Consider the following 17205-nt stretch of genomic DNA (forward strand, 5'->3'; position numbering starts at 1 on the left):
CATCCCTGGAACTACAACCAGCTGTGAGCCACCACTCCAGACCTTCACTAAATATTAAAAAGTTATGTTGCTCAGTTATCCGTCATAAGCTCTTTATTATTATTTTGTGTGTGTATGCTTGTATGTGTGTGGTGTATACACTTCCAAACACAGAGGCCAGAACAGGACACCAGGTATCTTCCTCTTTATTCTCTGTAGATAGAATTGCCTTAAGATGGGACTATCCCTGAACCAAAAAACTGCCATTAAGCTAGGCTGGCCAGCAGTGAGGTATCAGGGTTCACCTGCCTCTGCCTGCCTCCCAGTGCTGAGGTTACAGGCACGTAGAGCTGTGGCAGGACTTAAAACAGATTCTGAGGATTTGAACTCAAGGTCCTCATGTCCACAGAACATGCACTTCTGCCCACCGAGCCATCGCTCCAGCCTGAGCATACATGTATATGTAGGTATGTATTTTTATATAACCTATTATTTTCTTGGCTGACAGATTTTACTTGCTTCATCTATTATTCTTCCACACTTCATCTCCTTTTTTAATTGCACTCCGACCTTAAAGTCAGGCCTTTTCTGTTGCTTGAAACTGTGATATGCTCAAAGCTATTTCTGATGCTAGGACCACATTTTAAATTTTAGGATTTATGTGAGGTATTTGTACATAATAATCTGCATTCCCAAGGTATCATCTCCAGAACATTCCACAGCCCCAAGGTACCAATTCTTATTCCTCAACAGAATGAGTTAGTCCCTAACACCATTGGACTTTTCAATTTTTCATACCTAATGATTTCCACATTGTTATTTTCCCTTTGGCTACATATTAACAATATTCTTTGTTATGTTTCATAAAGACATGCTTGATGTTGGGGCTAGTGACACAGATAGCTCAGCGGTACAGTTTGCCTACTTACAAAGAGGAAGTGGGTCTAATCCGCAGCACCAAGTACAGTTGGTTTAGTTGTGCTGCCAAACAGTTCTCAGCACTTAACTATAGGCGAATATTAACCTTTTGAAACTTGGTGATAACGGAATTTCTCACTTTTACATTGTCAATATAACTCATATCAATAAATATCCTGATATTAAACCACCCTTGCACTCTTGAAAGAACACTATCTGATGCTCTAAAAGCTTTAAAACACTGTAATGACTCTTATAACAAAACAGGTCTTACTTTCTTAGTAGGGGAAAAGTTACTGGTAATCCTGCATGATGCAGAATCTTAATGCATTAAAGTGCACATGCAACTGCCTTTATCTGATAATGGGAACATACCAATGCCCTACAGCAGACAGTTAATGATAAAACCCAGACAGCTAATTTTAAGTTAAAATTGACTAGTCACTTATATGATATTTTTTAACAGTACACTCAATAGTTTTCCAAGTTCATAACCTCTGCTATTACTTCTCTCTGGAAAGCTCAGTCTTTAGTGGTAGGGCAACACTTCTATCTCGAGAAAACAATAAAAACTACATGTTTTCTTCCAGAAAAAAAAATAAGTGTATACAGACATAAATACAAAATTTTACATGAAATACAGGATTTATACTCCCTTCTGTAAAGTTCAGCTTAAAACCCCATCCTACACATAGCCCAGTATACAAATACTCAGAAACATTAGTGAAACACATGAATAAGCTAAATAAAAAACAGTCCAAAGACTAAGGAAGCATTCACATTTGGCTATAAAAATTTCTCTGAAGAAAGTGAAACAGGACACATAAAAGATACTTGTGTTTTAAACTATTTATTTACAAAGTTCTTGTTAGTTTAACTGCTTTTAAAATATAGCAAAATGAGGTCATTTACTAACCTGTGAAGTGGCACATACATGGCATAGGAAAAAAAAATCCAGTCATTAAACTATTAAATCAGACTACTGAAAATTAAGTTAACAAAGAAACTTACAATACTCCCTTGAACACATAAGAAATAAAAATACACTTGGCCATAGGAACCCAATCATTGTGTATTACTGACTATAAGAAATAATACAGTAGAAGATAAAGGCAGAGTTGTGAAATACTTGACAATAAATGTCCAATCTTATATTTAATATGACTACAATAAAAAGTTGACCACACATTTATGTCTACGCATTTCACAGACAATTAGCAAAACTGAAGGCAGCTTCAGAACAATTATAAAGAGAAAAGAAGCAATTCTTAACACAGTTTTCCCATGGTTTTATCTTTTGAAATAAAATACAGTAGTCAAAACTAAATCAAGGTTTGCTAGTGGCTGGAGCAAGAAAATAAAGTCTCTGAAACAATTACAAAGTACATACTAATATCTTATATTCACAACATATACAATGTTTTATAATCTTTCTGTCCTTATCTCAGTTTGCAAAAATATTTTGAAATGATCTTAATTATATGGCTAAAAATGATGTATCCTTTCAAGTTCATGTGCTAGATCTCTTATTTTAAAATAAAATAAACTGCACAAGAGCAGTAAAGTACATCAAACAATACATGTGAATAGGCCCCTAGAATTTAATCACAGGTTTTTATTCAGTAAGTATTGCATTGCCATTTAGTCTCTGCAAAAATTGAGATACACAAATATGTACTTCCAAAATTTCATTCAAGATACTATACAAATACACAATAGTATTTTGCACCCACCAATAAAGTTTACTGTGTCAGGGTTACAAAGCTACTGATTATCATGAATAACTTAAGTTACTGTTCTTCAGATGTGAGATTCAAACAAAGAGATAAATTACATCAAAATCAATAAATTTTTTACATAGATTATCTGGAAAATGTTTTTCAAGAAAATAAAACGGTATTGGTTAGTGTTACTTATCTTCTTTATAACCTTCACCAAGTGCTAATTAAAAGTACCATTTAAGTCAGCATCTTATTGAAGTACGAGGTCCCATGTTTTTAAGTTTCATATCAAGTGAGTTGTAGATCTACTTAATGTATGACTTCTCCGATCAAAGAAAGAAGGGAGGCTGACAAGGGAGGGAGACGGAATACCCTGTGAAAGACAAGACAAACATACTTCAAATTTTCTTCTCAACACTTACAGCAGAGTTAAGTGCCATGCCTACCATTCTTACCCTCTACTAATTAACATGACAATCAAGACAAACAGTTCTAAATACAAAACTTAAGATCAGAGGAATGGAGTAGGAATAAAACAATTAATACTAGTTTAGCATTCTGAAACAAAAGCTAGATGACTGACTGATTTAACTCTGGTGCCTTTCCTCTGAGGCTCAGTGGTACAGTTAAAAAAAGAATCTTTAAGAGTTGGCATGTTTTCAGTTAAAAGATAAACAATTGAGGCACTTGTTTGTTAGGTAGAGGACAACTGTCAGGAGCTGGATCTCTCCTCCAGGGACTGAACTTGGGTCCTCAGACTTGGTGACAAGCACCTTACACCTGCTGAGCTACCTACCTTGTTCCCTCTTAATTCCTATTTAAAAGGGGTATGTGTGTGTGTGTGTGATATGTGTTTTTGTATGTCTTGTGAGCTACTTGAACATGGGTTATAGAAACCAAAGTTGAGTACTCTAAAAAAGCAGAAAATGTTCCTAACTGCTGAGCTCCTTCTCCAGGCCCCTTTTCTTAATTCTTAAATCAAAGTTAGAAAGGATAAAATATAGCATCATGAAAATAATCTAAAATTAAATCACATATTCCCAATGAGTAATGTATTATATACATAACTCCTGTATGTGTATGTATGTATTTTTATGTGTGTATATTTCACTACACATGAAAACTGAATAGGATCGCAGTACTGAGTAACAGTAATTGTTAAATTGCTGAGCAAGCTAAACTTCTTCTTTCAAAGGTCAAAGTTAATCATCATTAGAATCTTAAGCTATACCCAAAAACATGCAGGTTGTAAAACCCAAGTGTGGGTATAATCAAAATAAACTGAAAGTCTCCTTTTAAAAAAATGCATATAAATGGAAAACTATATCTAAACTCAGGGCCTATAAGCTAACCGGCTCTAAGTTCTCATTTAAAAGGCGGTGAAATAAATAAAATAGTACCACTCAAGTGATAAAACATAATGACTTCAACAGCAAAACTCTGTCTTCCTCAGGTAGAACTTTTATGATTTACTAAACAAAGCCATAAATTTAAGAATCTCCATATCATAGCACTACTCTTCTTTAGATGATCATTTTCCTAAGAAAGAAAAAACTTAATGGAACCTGCTTCTCGTGAAACTAATAAATTCTTTTGTAACAACATCTTTATTTGGCAATATGCAAAAACTATTTAATCTAACATACTATAAATTCAAAGCAACAATAAAGTTGTGAATTCAAAGACCCAACCTACATAAAGCGAGTTCAATGCAGAAAGAATGTCTTTTTTTTTTTTTAACAAATAAGTATTTTCAATAGCCAACAAACTGACATTAAGTTTCACAAGACTGCTTGCTGTAGCTCCTAATTCTTCACAAATGTCAAAGGTGACTTGGGTAGAACTTTTCTTTGAAATTTGAAAAATAAGTTATTTCCTTCTAGTAATTTTGAAAACATTAGCCCAGAAGGCAGAATGATGCATAGATGGAAACCAGGAATACTAAGTGTGTGCACCAGTGCAATCTGAGACCTGAACATAAGCATGCTCAATCCAAAACACAGAGAGCTTGTGAAGACAGAATGTGCAATTGAGGAGAGGACATGGAAGTCCTAATGATCTTTTAAGTACTTACATGCACATTGTCTATATAAAAACATTAATACAAATAATATAAACTTCCTACAATTCTTCCTATAAAAACAATTTACATCATTTAAAGGCATTTACATTACATTTACATTAATTACAATAAAAACATGAGATAAAACTTAGAGAAAATGTATAAACTAACAAAACCTATCTGCATTGTGTTTACAATTGCACACATCTTTCATCTTCTTTTTGTATTTCTTTTTTATTATTTATTTCAATTTATTCACTTTGTATTCTGGATGTTGTTTTGTATTTCTTAAAGACAGAGTCTCATGCAATTCAAGCAGGCTTCAAAGTGGTTACATAGCTACATAGCCAAGGTTGACCTTAAATTTCTGGTCCTCCCACCTCCCCTTCACTGCATGCGGGGGATTAAACCCATAGTTTTGTGCATGTGAGACAAATACTCAACCAAATGAGCTGTATTTCCAGCCCTGCTTTGCATGTACTTACAAATACACTCTAGCTGGGTATGGTGGTGCACACTTTTGATCCCAGCACTCAGGGAGGCAGAGGCAAGCAGACTGCTATGAGTTTGAGGACACCCTGGCCTACAAAGCGAGTCCAAGACAGCCTGACAGAGAAACCCGGTCTCGAGAAAAAAGATAACCAACCAAATGAACGAACAAACAAACAAAAAAAGACTCATTTTTTTTGGCTATAACTCTGAAGTTTTAAAAACTTTAACTAGCTTTTAAGAAATAACTTCTACTATTATGTTCCTTGTCTGTATTAGTTCTATAACACAAAACTAACTGCTCATTAATACTAGAGCACCCAGTGTGCCATACTAAGTATTTAACAGACAGTTATTTCAATTAATTCACAATTGTTTTATGTGAAAAAATGAACACATAAAAACAACAACAACAACAACAAAAACTCGCAATAATTTAGTTATGCACTAGTAAACAGCAAAACAAGGTTTTGAAAATTTGGGTTTCAGAGCTTATACTCTTATTACCTAAACTGCCTTCCTGCATATTCGGTATACATGACATCTACTTATTATTTTACATATAACTTAGTTCTCTGAGGTAAGCATTATTGACCTCTTGTTTACAAAAACTCAGAAGCTTGCTAAAAGATGCACAGCTAAGAACTGACTGGCACTTGATTTCTTTAACCTTTGTAGCTTGGCTTAATATTAATTTAATGGGAACACTTACATACTTGGGTGATGTGACACTTATAAATGTCCTCACCTAATCATTCTAAAACTGTGATTGCAGATTGTTTCAGAACACTTAAATATTTTCACGTGAGCTTAATTCCAGAGAAACCTGTATAGTTTGGTTGCAGATTACATCCTACTCAGCAAGCCAATTGAAAAGGAATAAACCTTAGTCCAATATTATTGGAACTCATCAAAGAAATGTAACATATTAATAAAGTGATAAGTCAGCTCAAAACATACTTTTTTATGGAAATTAGACTATGTCTCAGTTCCAGTAAAATTTCAACAGTTAAAAACTGCATAGTAGATATACATCTAACTCATTAAAAACAGGTTTTTTTTTTTTTGTTTTTTTTTTTTGTTTTTTGTTTTTTTTTTGCCAGGAATAGGTGTACAAGCCTGGAGAAATAGAGGCAAGCTGATCTGTGAGTTTGAGGCCAGCCTGGTCTACATAGTAGTTCCATGAGAGCCAAAGCTACATAGAACCTATCCAAAAAAAAAGATCTTTTCAGTTGCCTTTGTAAATAAAATAAAGATTAGATATTTAGACAATAAAACAAAGCCTACTACTTTGTAGACTAACCTAAAAAGTTTCTTAAAAATAGAAGATTGCTTTACATTACTAAAAAGTTCATCAACATACACATTTGAGTAAGTACTTCAACACATCAAACCAGTACTTACTGCTAAGGAGGATGTGCTGGACAGACGGCTCACAGCAAGTTTGCCACTGCTGGGAGGACTCCTTCCCTCTGAACTGAGGGATGATGAAAGAGCCAACCGAAGGGCTCTCTTGGGAGTTTTGGAAAACGAGAATGCTCTTGTAACCTGAAATTTAAAAGAGTATCAGTTATAGCTAGACAAACCTAAGGTGGGCCATAAAAATATCTCTACATAAAGAAAGCCAAATATGTCATTTGAAACAAATAAGATGTGGTTGAATTGTGCCTGGCGTAAGCAGGAAAAAAATGAAGTATGCTAGAGATGACTCCCTCTTGCATGTAGGAGCACTGCAGTTCAATGGAAGAGAGAGAAGCGGAAAGAAAACAGCTAGCCTACGACACAAGAAATGTAGGAATTTGTTGTGTGGTTTGTTTTCTATTTCTTTTCTTTTTGTAGTGCTGGGATTGGAGCCAAGACTTTCGTGTGCTAAAAAGCTACATCCTCAGCTAAACACCAACAGTATATTTCTACTCAAGTCTGGTTTATTCAATAGTCATTTGAAACAAGAATGCAACAGCATATTGTTTGTAACTGCTGCGACAAAGAAGTCGGGGAATTTCATAAGCTTTAAACTGTGAGTCATTTCCAAGAACTGTAAATCAGTTCTGTTGTAGACTGTTAAGTGTTGTATATGTGTGTGCCTGCATTTTTTAAAGACACGATTGCTACTAGCATGGACCTCACCAAGGTTACACTAGCTGACAATCAAACTCAAGACTTCTCCTGACTGCCTTTCCAGAATTAAGATTATAAATGTCCCACAGCCCAGCCCCTTTAGGTTCTAGAGACAGAACTCAGGTCCTCACAACAGCTCTACACCATTTTACTGATGTTGAAGGCAGTATTATTTTAATGTGAAAGATACATTTTAGAGATATGTCCAAAATTCCACTAAAACTCACCTTTTTTGAAGTCTTCTTTATTGCTCTAGATGCTCTACTCAATGTACTATCCATATCTTTTGTATTTATTTCAAAAGATTCTGGGTCAGCTGTGTACATAAGATTTTCCTGTTGAAAAAATAATTTAAAGTTCAAAAACAACTGATTCTATAATCAAACCATTACACACACACATATAAAAGACACCCACACCTGACCTTCCTCCTCAATTTGTGTCTAGAAGAAATCTAAATTAGAGGTTTTGGCCTACCAACCAGGGTCCCTACAGGAATAGCAGCTAGAAATCAGGGTGTATGTAACAACCTTGAAACTGTGCAAGTATTTTGTATAAATATAAACAAAGTGTTCTTTCCTAAGAGGAGAGTTCACAGAATATAGAGTACATTCCCCAAGGAGCAAAAGCCCTCCTAGAGTGTGCTACAAACCATAGACCAAAATTAGCCTTTGTCAGAACAAGTCCAAGAACAGCGTCATCTGAGGAAAATTCTGAGTGCTTGTGAGAAAACTCCGAGAAAACAAGAGTCTTATGACACACAAAATTGACGTTCAATTGTGGTTTTGTGCCCCTCCGCCCAGGTGTGGTAGATAGGAGTGAGTTTACTTCAAATTATTATAAGTAGCTATTTGTTTATATGCCACTATAGAAAAACAGGTGGCTTGTCCTTGTGATTGACTGTACAGTTTACTCACAGGGCTCTTATTAACCTTCAGAGTTACTATGAATTGTCTGATGCTCTGTTACTGCGTGAGACCCTGGTCAGCCTCATTTATCGGATCTATTCTCCCTCGTCCCACATCCTCTGAAGTACCAGACAGTCCTGATCCAAGTTTACTTACCCATATTATGTTTGGATTATCAAAGGAAAGTTTACACATTACTCGTATGAATTTAAATTCACTAATCTAGACTAAGAAAAGGCAAATGACTTCATTCCTCAAGCACCATGAAGCCACTTGTTAGCACATCAGTCTGCAGCGACAGAGAATTATATACCATCTTGTGAAAGACTTTTTTTTCTGAAAGTTTCCTCATATATATAAATATACACACATATGATATATAATATATACATATTGTATATACATGTGTATTTACATAACATGTGTAATATAAAAACAATATAATGTATATATACAGTATATATGTTGTGTGTGTGTGTGTGTGTGTGTGTGTGTGTGTGTGTGTGTGTGTGGATATAGATATATACAAAGTGGAAAAGATATCTGGTGTGTCTAGCCCACAACACTTACAAGGAGCCTGGTAGTACTCAGAACTGACTGAAATGCCAAGCTACAAACACAAAATATTAAACAGCACAGCCTACAATTAAAAATGGCTATTTAAAACAAAAAACAAACACCTATCTTGCTATCCACCATTAGCCAAATAGGCTTATTTGGCTGAAACTTCCTTAGTTTCTTTATTAAAGTCATTATATTTGGGACCAAAGATGTAGCTCAGTGGTTAATTCACAGACTGTGTAGCAGAAGAGCAGAGTGCCTTCCTCAGCAGATGTCAGGAGGCTCACATCTGCCTGGAACTCCACTCCAAGAGATTGCTGTGGTCTTCTATCATCCACGGATGGACACCTGCACACACATGCACATACCCTATATGCAGATACAGATAACTAGGAATAAGATGAATCTTTTAAAAATAAAAACAGGAAAATGAGGGCTGGAGAGAAGGCTCAGCAGTTAAGAACAATGGCTGCTCTTCCAGAGGACCCAAGTTCAAATCCCAGCACCCATAGGGCAGCTCACAACTCTCTGTAACTCCTGTTCTAGGCGATCCAACATCCTCACACAGACATATATTCAAGCAAAACACCAATGCACATGAAATAAAAATAAATTAATTGAAAAATTAATTAAAAAAAAAAGGTGGCTGGAGAAGATGGCTCAGTGGTTAAAGAGCACTGTCTGCTCTTCCTAAGGTCCTGAGTTCAATTCCCAACAACCACATGGTGGCTCATAACCATCCATACTGGGATTTGATTGATGGCTTCTTCTGGTGTGCAGGTATACATGTAGATAGAACATTCATGTACATTAAATAAATAAATCTTTAAAAAAATTAAAAAAAAGGAAAGTCATTCTGCCAATGTCTGTATCTTTAAAAAAAGAATGTTAAAAGTCAAAAAGTAAATGATAGTTTTATTTCTATTACTTCTCATTTTTGTCAATGTGTTTTATTATTTATTTTTAACATTCCTTATTTAACCATACAGACAGCCATTCATTAAATTATATAACTTCCTTTCCTTATAGCCCTCCTGTCTTACCAAGTACTTCACACTGAAAGAGGAAAATATATGGCACATGCATTTCTTGTTTTTGGAATGGTTCTTCATTTTTTCACACTTATATCTGTAATTTATGAAGTAAGTAGTTTTTAACTACTTAACTAATATTTGTAATGCTATGAGCTAACAGCTTTAACTAACACCTACACTAGTATGATAAATAGTCTTACTTCATAAACATCTATTCTGGAGCTGAAGAAATAACCCAGCAATTAAGGGTACTGATGCTTTCCAGAGAACCGGAGTCCGATTCCAAACACCCACCTGTCAGCTCACAAGCATCATTTAACTACAGTTCCAGGGGATCCAATGCCCTCCCTCATCTCCTTGTACACTGAATGCATATGGTACCCAGACATAAGTACAGGCAAAACACCCATCTGTGTAAAATAAGACTCATCCTATAGGTACATATATAAGCCCTAAAACAATGCAATCGTAATCTGATCTGTCAGCTCACAAGCATCATTTAACTACAGTTCCAGGGGATCCAATGCCCTCCCTCGTCTCCTTGTACACTGAATGCATATGGTACCCAGACATAAGTACAGGCAAAACACCCATCTGTGTAAAATAAGACTCATCCTATAGGTACATATATAAGCCTTAAAACAATGCAATCGTAATCTGATCACTGTAACTTTTTTTTTTTTTAATCACTTTAGGGCCAGAAAGATGAATTGGTGGATAAGGCATCGCTCTACGAGCCTAATGGTTGCATTCAATCCCTGCCATGGTGGTACAAAGAAAGAACGGACTCCCACAAACTATCCTACGCCCCTTCACACAAGCACAGGGCCATACACATCCTACTATCCCAAATAAGCAAATGTATATTAAAGCTTAAGTATGATTTAGTTCTCATACCGTAATAGTACTACTAAATTTTCCAGGCATCTTTTTTCCAGAAATTATCTTAGGGATCATTCTGTCAAATTCTACAAGTTCTCCATAGGATTTAAGAGACAGCAAAAATCTGTGAACTAATTAAAGATGAATCAAAACCTGTTATACGATATTCACTAGGGAATAGCATATCAAGGCTCTAAATACTGCAAATTTCCATTCCATTGGTTTTATGTTGGGTATTGAGAGCAGGTCTTGGGAATGCCAAGAACAGTCTACCATTGAACTATAATTCTAGCCAAACTCATACTTAAAATAGTTCTAATGTTTCTTAAAAAACTATTCCTACATATTTCATAACAAACTTTATTGGGAAAGGTCATTTTCTATACTTTCTAATTGATAACTGCCAACATTAAAGAACTGAGACACGTATGTTGCAACATAACTATTTTTAATTGATTTGTTTTTATTCTTATGTGCAAATACTATTTTTCAACTTATCAGTGAAAATTGGAGCATAAATAAAAACATATTGTAACTAAAATTTATTCCTTGAAAAAAAAAAAGGTATCAGCTTAGATAATGAACCTAGACTCCACCTCCACTCAGTTTTTGTAAAATATTCTTTACCATGAAGAATTTGAAAATTTAAGACTCTAGGGTCTGGAAAGATGGCTCAGCAGTAAAGAACATTTATTCCTCTTTGCAGAGGACACAGTGATGGTTCCCAGCAACCACACCATAAGCTGTTAACACCACTTCTGGGGACTCTGAAGCCCTCTTCTGGCCTCCACAGGCACGTGTTTGTGTGTGTGTGTGTGTGTGTGTGTGTGTGTGTGTGTGTGTGTGTATGTATATACACACACATAGGCAAAACATTAACACACATATAATTTACAACTTTAGCAACTGGGGCTGGAGAGATGGCTCAGAGGTTAAGAACACTGACTGCTGTTAAAGGTTCCAAGCTCAATTCCCAGCAACCACATGGTGGTGCATAACCATGGGTAATAAGATCTGGTGCCCTCTTCTGACATGTAAGCATACATGCAGGCAAATACTGCATAAAAAATATATTTAAAAAAAATTAAGTAACTGATTGATATAAAAACGTTGTATTAGAAAGTCCATGCTCTGTTTTTCTATTGCTGTAACTATTAATGACCATATAATAACTACCTAAGAACTAAGGAAAAAATTAGTTTCATGGTTATTTTTCTGAAAGAACAAATAAATCCTTCTGATTTGGGGAGAAGATAAACATAACGTCTTTTGCAATCCTAGAAGGGTTTACTTCCAGAATGAACCAAAGGGGAAATTTTACTCAGGTACTACATTAGAGGGCAAAATAACAACAAAGCTGTTTGCTAAAACGCAAAGAAGCACGTCCCCCAGTTATCTAAGCATGGAAAAAAAACAGTGAGAAGACACAGGCAAATATGCATCTGAGTAGTCCGCGGCTTCTGCTACTCATTAGTAATTACAGCTCTTTCAAAAATACCCATGTTAAATTCTTTTACCTGAGTGTCTCAAATCAAATGTGAATGAAATGTAAAGCATAGCTCAGGCTTATATTTTCTGAAACAATTCTGTAATTCGGAAACTATCTGGAGTTTAGTCAAAGTGTGTCACACATAGAAGAAGCTATGAGGACAGTTTTTCAATTACTCCAATCCCTATGGAGACAAGATGAGCGTAGAAACAGAAGCACTGAAGTTAAAACTGGAAAGCAAAGTCTGAGCTTTCCCACTGAGGTGTACAGGGTCCTCGGTAACTGAAAGGAGTTTCAGTTACAGTTTACAAGCTTACTCATGAATGCTAATTCACACACACAAAGACCTCACATTTCTGCTATCTTAAGCCATTAAAAACATCTCATTGACATCAGGTGTGTCTTCCTTTCCTTTTCTTTCCTTTCTTAAGCTTATCTCCCTAACTAGTTACTTCTTTAAGCTCCCGAAGGCACAAAAAAAAAAAAAAAAAAAAAATTTACCTTTAGACTAAGAATACAAGAAACAAATGAACCATAGGTTTAAACTTGAGTAATATCCAATTTATCATATTATGCATATGAAACATTTCAAAATACAGAAAAAAGTCTAAAATCTGGAATATATGGGATCCTTACATTTAGGATCCAACAATTTTGGATATTAAGGAATATTCATCCCAATAACTTGCAGAATAGTTGTAAGTATAAATCATATATTAACTTCATTATAAACAATACTGGCTCAAACACAAATCTCTTCCTACATATCCTGTGTCTATAGCAATTAATAGCAATTAATTCTGCTTACAAGTTTAGGAAAACCAAAATACTGCTATTCATAAGCAATCAGTGGCTATAATTAAAATCAAGATATAGAACATTTTATTTACGTGTATGGGTACTTTGCCTATGTTTTTGTGTGGGGTGTGTGTGTGTGTATGTGTCTGTGTGTACGTACTGCATGTATGCCTGATGACACAGAGGCCAAGCACGGGCATCAGATCCCCTGGAACTAGAAATACAGAAGGTTTCAAGCCACCATAAAAGTGTTGGAAACAGAACCTGAGTCCTATGTAAGAATAGCAAGTACTCTTAACCAACGAGCAATCTCTCCAATCTCTCCAGCCCCAAGATATAGAATGTTTTTTATTTTTATTAGAGACATTAAGTTAGGGGCAAAAATACTAAATTGTGGCATAAGGCATTTAATTCTTAAGTTAATTCTAGACTAATTATATTGGCAAAAGATTCCACACAAACGTGGACAAGGAAGCTGGCCCATGATGACCACTAGTCTGGTACCATGCAGGTCTGGAGTGGGGAGTGAGCTGGAGGTCAGCAGAATATCACCTGGGACTGCGGGCCCCAGAAGGGAGCATGCCCAAGATAGACTACCTGCAAGAGGGCCAGCTGGGCAGGCTGGATGAGGGGTGAACCCAAGATGACCACCAGACCAGCACCATAGTGCCCGGACAGGGAACTAGCCTGAAATGACCATCAGTCCAGCACCACAGGCATTGAGGTGGAGCGGGGACCAGACCATGCCCAAGATGACCCCTGCCTGGTTCCATAGGCAAGACCACTCTTGGGACAATCCCAGACACTCGGATACCAGGCACCACTTTCTTCCAGAAAGTGAAAAAATGGAAGAGAAAGAGAAGGGTGTGGGCACAATGAAGAGAGGCAGAACTGGAGACTCAAGGGTAGTGAGAACAGCCTGATGTCACTTGGGACCATGGTTGGGTCCTAGCCTATGCGGTCACCAAGGGCCACAAAAAGCCAGGTAGATGGCCTTGGTCTGGGCTGCTGACCAGGGACATGACGACGACTGAGAGCTATGCAGAAACAGTCCCACCCCTCACCTAGGCACCATAGGAGAGCTGGCTCTGGGGTACAGGGCAAGAGAGCTGACCCCTGCCCTAACCAGCCGTGTACTCAGGAAGGTGTACCCACACATTACAGAAGTTGTGGGTGAGCCAGCTCCAAGGATATGAGCATGGAAAGAGCTGGCTCTACCAATTGTCTCTTGTGCCACAATATGGACAGGGAAAGCCTCCTTTCCCCTCACTCCTCACCACATGAGACAGAAGTGAGATCTGGCCCTGGAGTCATGAAAGCAGGAGAGCTGGCCCTGGCCCTCACAAGTTATAGCACTTGGGAGAAAGGGTCCTGCACCTCACCTGGGCAGCACAGTAAAGCTGACCCTGATTTGGGAGAGAAAAGAGGGGAGGGAGCTGGACTAAGGGCATGAGATCAGGAAAGCAGGCCAGCTCAGATACCTCTGAGGCCCAGATCGAGTTGGCCCACCCCAACAACTACCCCACTGATGAACTAATAGAGTGCATGAAGGGGCTAGTCCTACAGATCCAAAACTTTAGGATCTCTATGAAACAGGGCGACAACAGGATAACTTAGAGGAGTCCCAGTGAGGCTCCAGTATTGATAGAGTAGCAGAAGCAAGAAGCCTCAAGTGACCAACAGGTCACTGAGATTAATGTGTATAAAGAAAAGAGTATACTGTACTGTACAACATACTCTGACATACTATAGTTTCCAAAATGAATTTTTTTTTCCTCTGTTGGGGGCAGGGGTGCAAGGGTGGAAGGCAGGTAGAGGAGAGAGGGAGTTGAGTGGGACTGGGGTGGTGCATGGTGTGAAACTCACAAAGAACCAATGAAAACATTTTAAAGTGTCAAGAATAAAGATGCCTGAGCCCTAGAATTTGCTCATACAATCATCAGTCATTGTTCTTGGTTTTAGTTTCATGTGGATTTTTTTAAGCTTTCTTTCACCCTGAAAGCTTTAATTGTTAACTCATCTACAAATGGTCACAGTAAATGAAACAGTACAGACAGTAATCATTTTACTTATTTTACTCAGTTAAGCAGGGTCAAGGTGGTGTTGTAATCCTAGCATATAGGAGGCTAAAGCAAGAGGATTGCTACAGGTTTGAGGACTCCCTGGAATTACATTAAAAAAGAAAAGAAAAAAGGGGGGGAGAGATTTCAACAATAACAAAAAAAGCAACCTTATACTATTTAGGGTACCAAGAATTTAAAAAAACAAAACAAAACAACCCTGCTGATTCAAATAATCAGAATTGCTTTTTAAAGAAAATGTTATACATATATTTATATTTGAGCATACATATTTAGAAACATCATTTCTTCAGTATGATAAAATATTCTCAAATAAGACATTAACTAGGGCCTTTAAAATTTTTTACTATGTGTGAAACCTTAAACTCAGGAAAAAGCTTAACTGATGCCACTGAATCTTTGAATGTATAAGCACAATTCTAATGAAAAAATGTCAACAGACAGGAATAATTCTGATGTAAGTAAAAATCAGAACATAGGTAAATGTTTGCTGCCATCTTGTGGCTAATGAGACTTCTGAAATTTTCTGCATTTGTTGCTTGCTGTTCAGTTCTACTGTGATTATTCATCTTACATCTAGTAAGTCAATAATCACATTTTAAGAAAAAAAGTCCCATTAGCTTCACATTTCAGTGTTATTAACTTTATAACACCTAGAAAAAAACTGCATAAGCATCCTATTTCTCACCATGATATGTGTAAACTTCAATATCTTTGGAAGGCAAATGTAACTACAATAAAATGTTACTCCCATGGGAAGGTCCAGAGCAAATCTTAACATTACTGGTAAACAGGTTCAATCTATTTCAGCAGCATGTTCTATTCACTGTATCATTTCTGCAGGGTAAGGGTGCTCTACCTAACATCCTGATCCCACATGAAAATCAAGTTATCTTCAAGGGACCTTGACTTCATCCAAAACCTACAAAAGATTTTCAGATTTCTGGCAATTTATTTTCATCCAGTCATCACACCCAGCTCTTCATTGTAATCTATCTGGTATAAAGGTAATTTAAGAGTTTCTGTGAGAAAACTGGACTGGCAACTTGTCCTGACAGGAAAAGCAAGCTTCCCCTGCTTTCAGTAAGAAAGAAAACAAAATGTGCTTTTACTACAGTCAAGCATCCCTAATTCAGCAATCTGAAGCCCCAAACGCTCTGAAGACAATGCAACCAGCACTAATATTGGGAGCATTTTGTCTCGGAATTTCAGATTAGAGACAGATCTGACCAGGAAAGTCTGTACATATTTCACAATCTGAAAAACTTGACTAAGCATGGGACACTTCTGGTTCCAAGCATTTTGTAAAAGGAATAGTCTGCCTGTACTAACCATACCTAAGAACACCAACGGAAATTACAGGGTAGAAACAAAGCAAGACAGTGGCTGAGGTGGCTGAGCAAGATGGCACAGTGATAGTAAACAAGATCTTCCTAAGAGCTAAGAAAAGTCAAACAAGAGGATACAGCAAAAGACAGGTGAGACACACCGCGAAGAAGCAGGATGCGTAACTCTTTCCTCAACTTGAAGCAAAGTAGGAAGATGCCTCTGGCCTGGGGAAGAATTAAGTCCAGGCCCTGGACATGAAACTCACCAACAGGCATACCACAGTTAAAGCAAATGCTGAGCTTCTACCAGCAGGACAGTTAGTCTGAATCCACAATCCTCTGGGCATGCCTTTAGAAAATGCAGGAGTTAGGATAACCAATGTGTGAAGGCCTGTCTACAGTGGGCGGCACTGTCCTGCACTATTCTAGGACCCTGAACTATATAGAAAGGAGATAGTAAAGCGAGCACAGCATTTACCATTCTCTTCACTGTGAAAGCAATGTCACCAGCCCTGCAAACTGCCATCCCTACTGTGATGGACTACACTCTGGAACTTTTAAAAACTATTATTTTAAGGAAACTCAAGTTTCAAGAAAACAGAAAAGATTCAACAGTCAAAAGACACACTTAACAGTGATGGAAGCAGTTTAAAAAATCACTGTGCAGAAAGAATATAAATGTTAAAAAAAGACAACAGAAGAAGGCATCAGTGGCAGGATAAACTAAACAATAAAAATAAATACTGAGCTCAAAGGCAGGTCATCACAAAATACAGTCAAAAGAAAACAGGAATAAAGAGACTTACAGAAAGTCTGAGACAGAACTGGGCAAAGACT

The 17205-nt window shown here is 36.9% G+C and overlaps 1 protein-coding gene across 5 annotated transcripts in view; it reads right to left on the reverse strand.

Moving 5' to 3' along the window:
* Nucleotides 1-1728: 1728 nt before the first annotated feature.
* The window catches only part of Ect2 (epithelial cell transforming 2), a 57844-nt gene continuing 42367 nt past the window's right edge, over nt 1729-17205 (reverse strand). For all 5 annotated transcript variants that reach the window (XM_060378154.1, XM_060378152.1, XM_021653716.2 and 2 more), the window contains 3 exons: nt 7515-7622; nt 6574-6717; nt 1729-2991 (listed from right to left, as the gene is read on the reverse strand). In XM_060378154.1, the coding sequence (XP_060234137.1) occupies nt 2902-2991; nt 6574-6717; nt 7515-7622 (342 nt within the window). In that variant the 3' untranslated portion in view covers nt 1729-2901. The remainder of the gene's footprint in view (nt 2992-6573; nt 6718-7514; nt 7623-17205) is intronic.

The sequence above is a fragment of the Meriones unguiculatus genome, chromosome 2 (genome assembly GCF_030254825.1).
Source record: "Meriones unguiculatus strain TT.TT164.6M chromosome 2, Bangor_MerUng_6.1, whole genome shotgun sequence".
Classification (NCBI taxonomy): Eukaryota; Metazoa; Chordata; class Mammalia; order Rodentia; family Muridae; genus Meriones; species Meriones unguiculatus.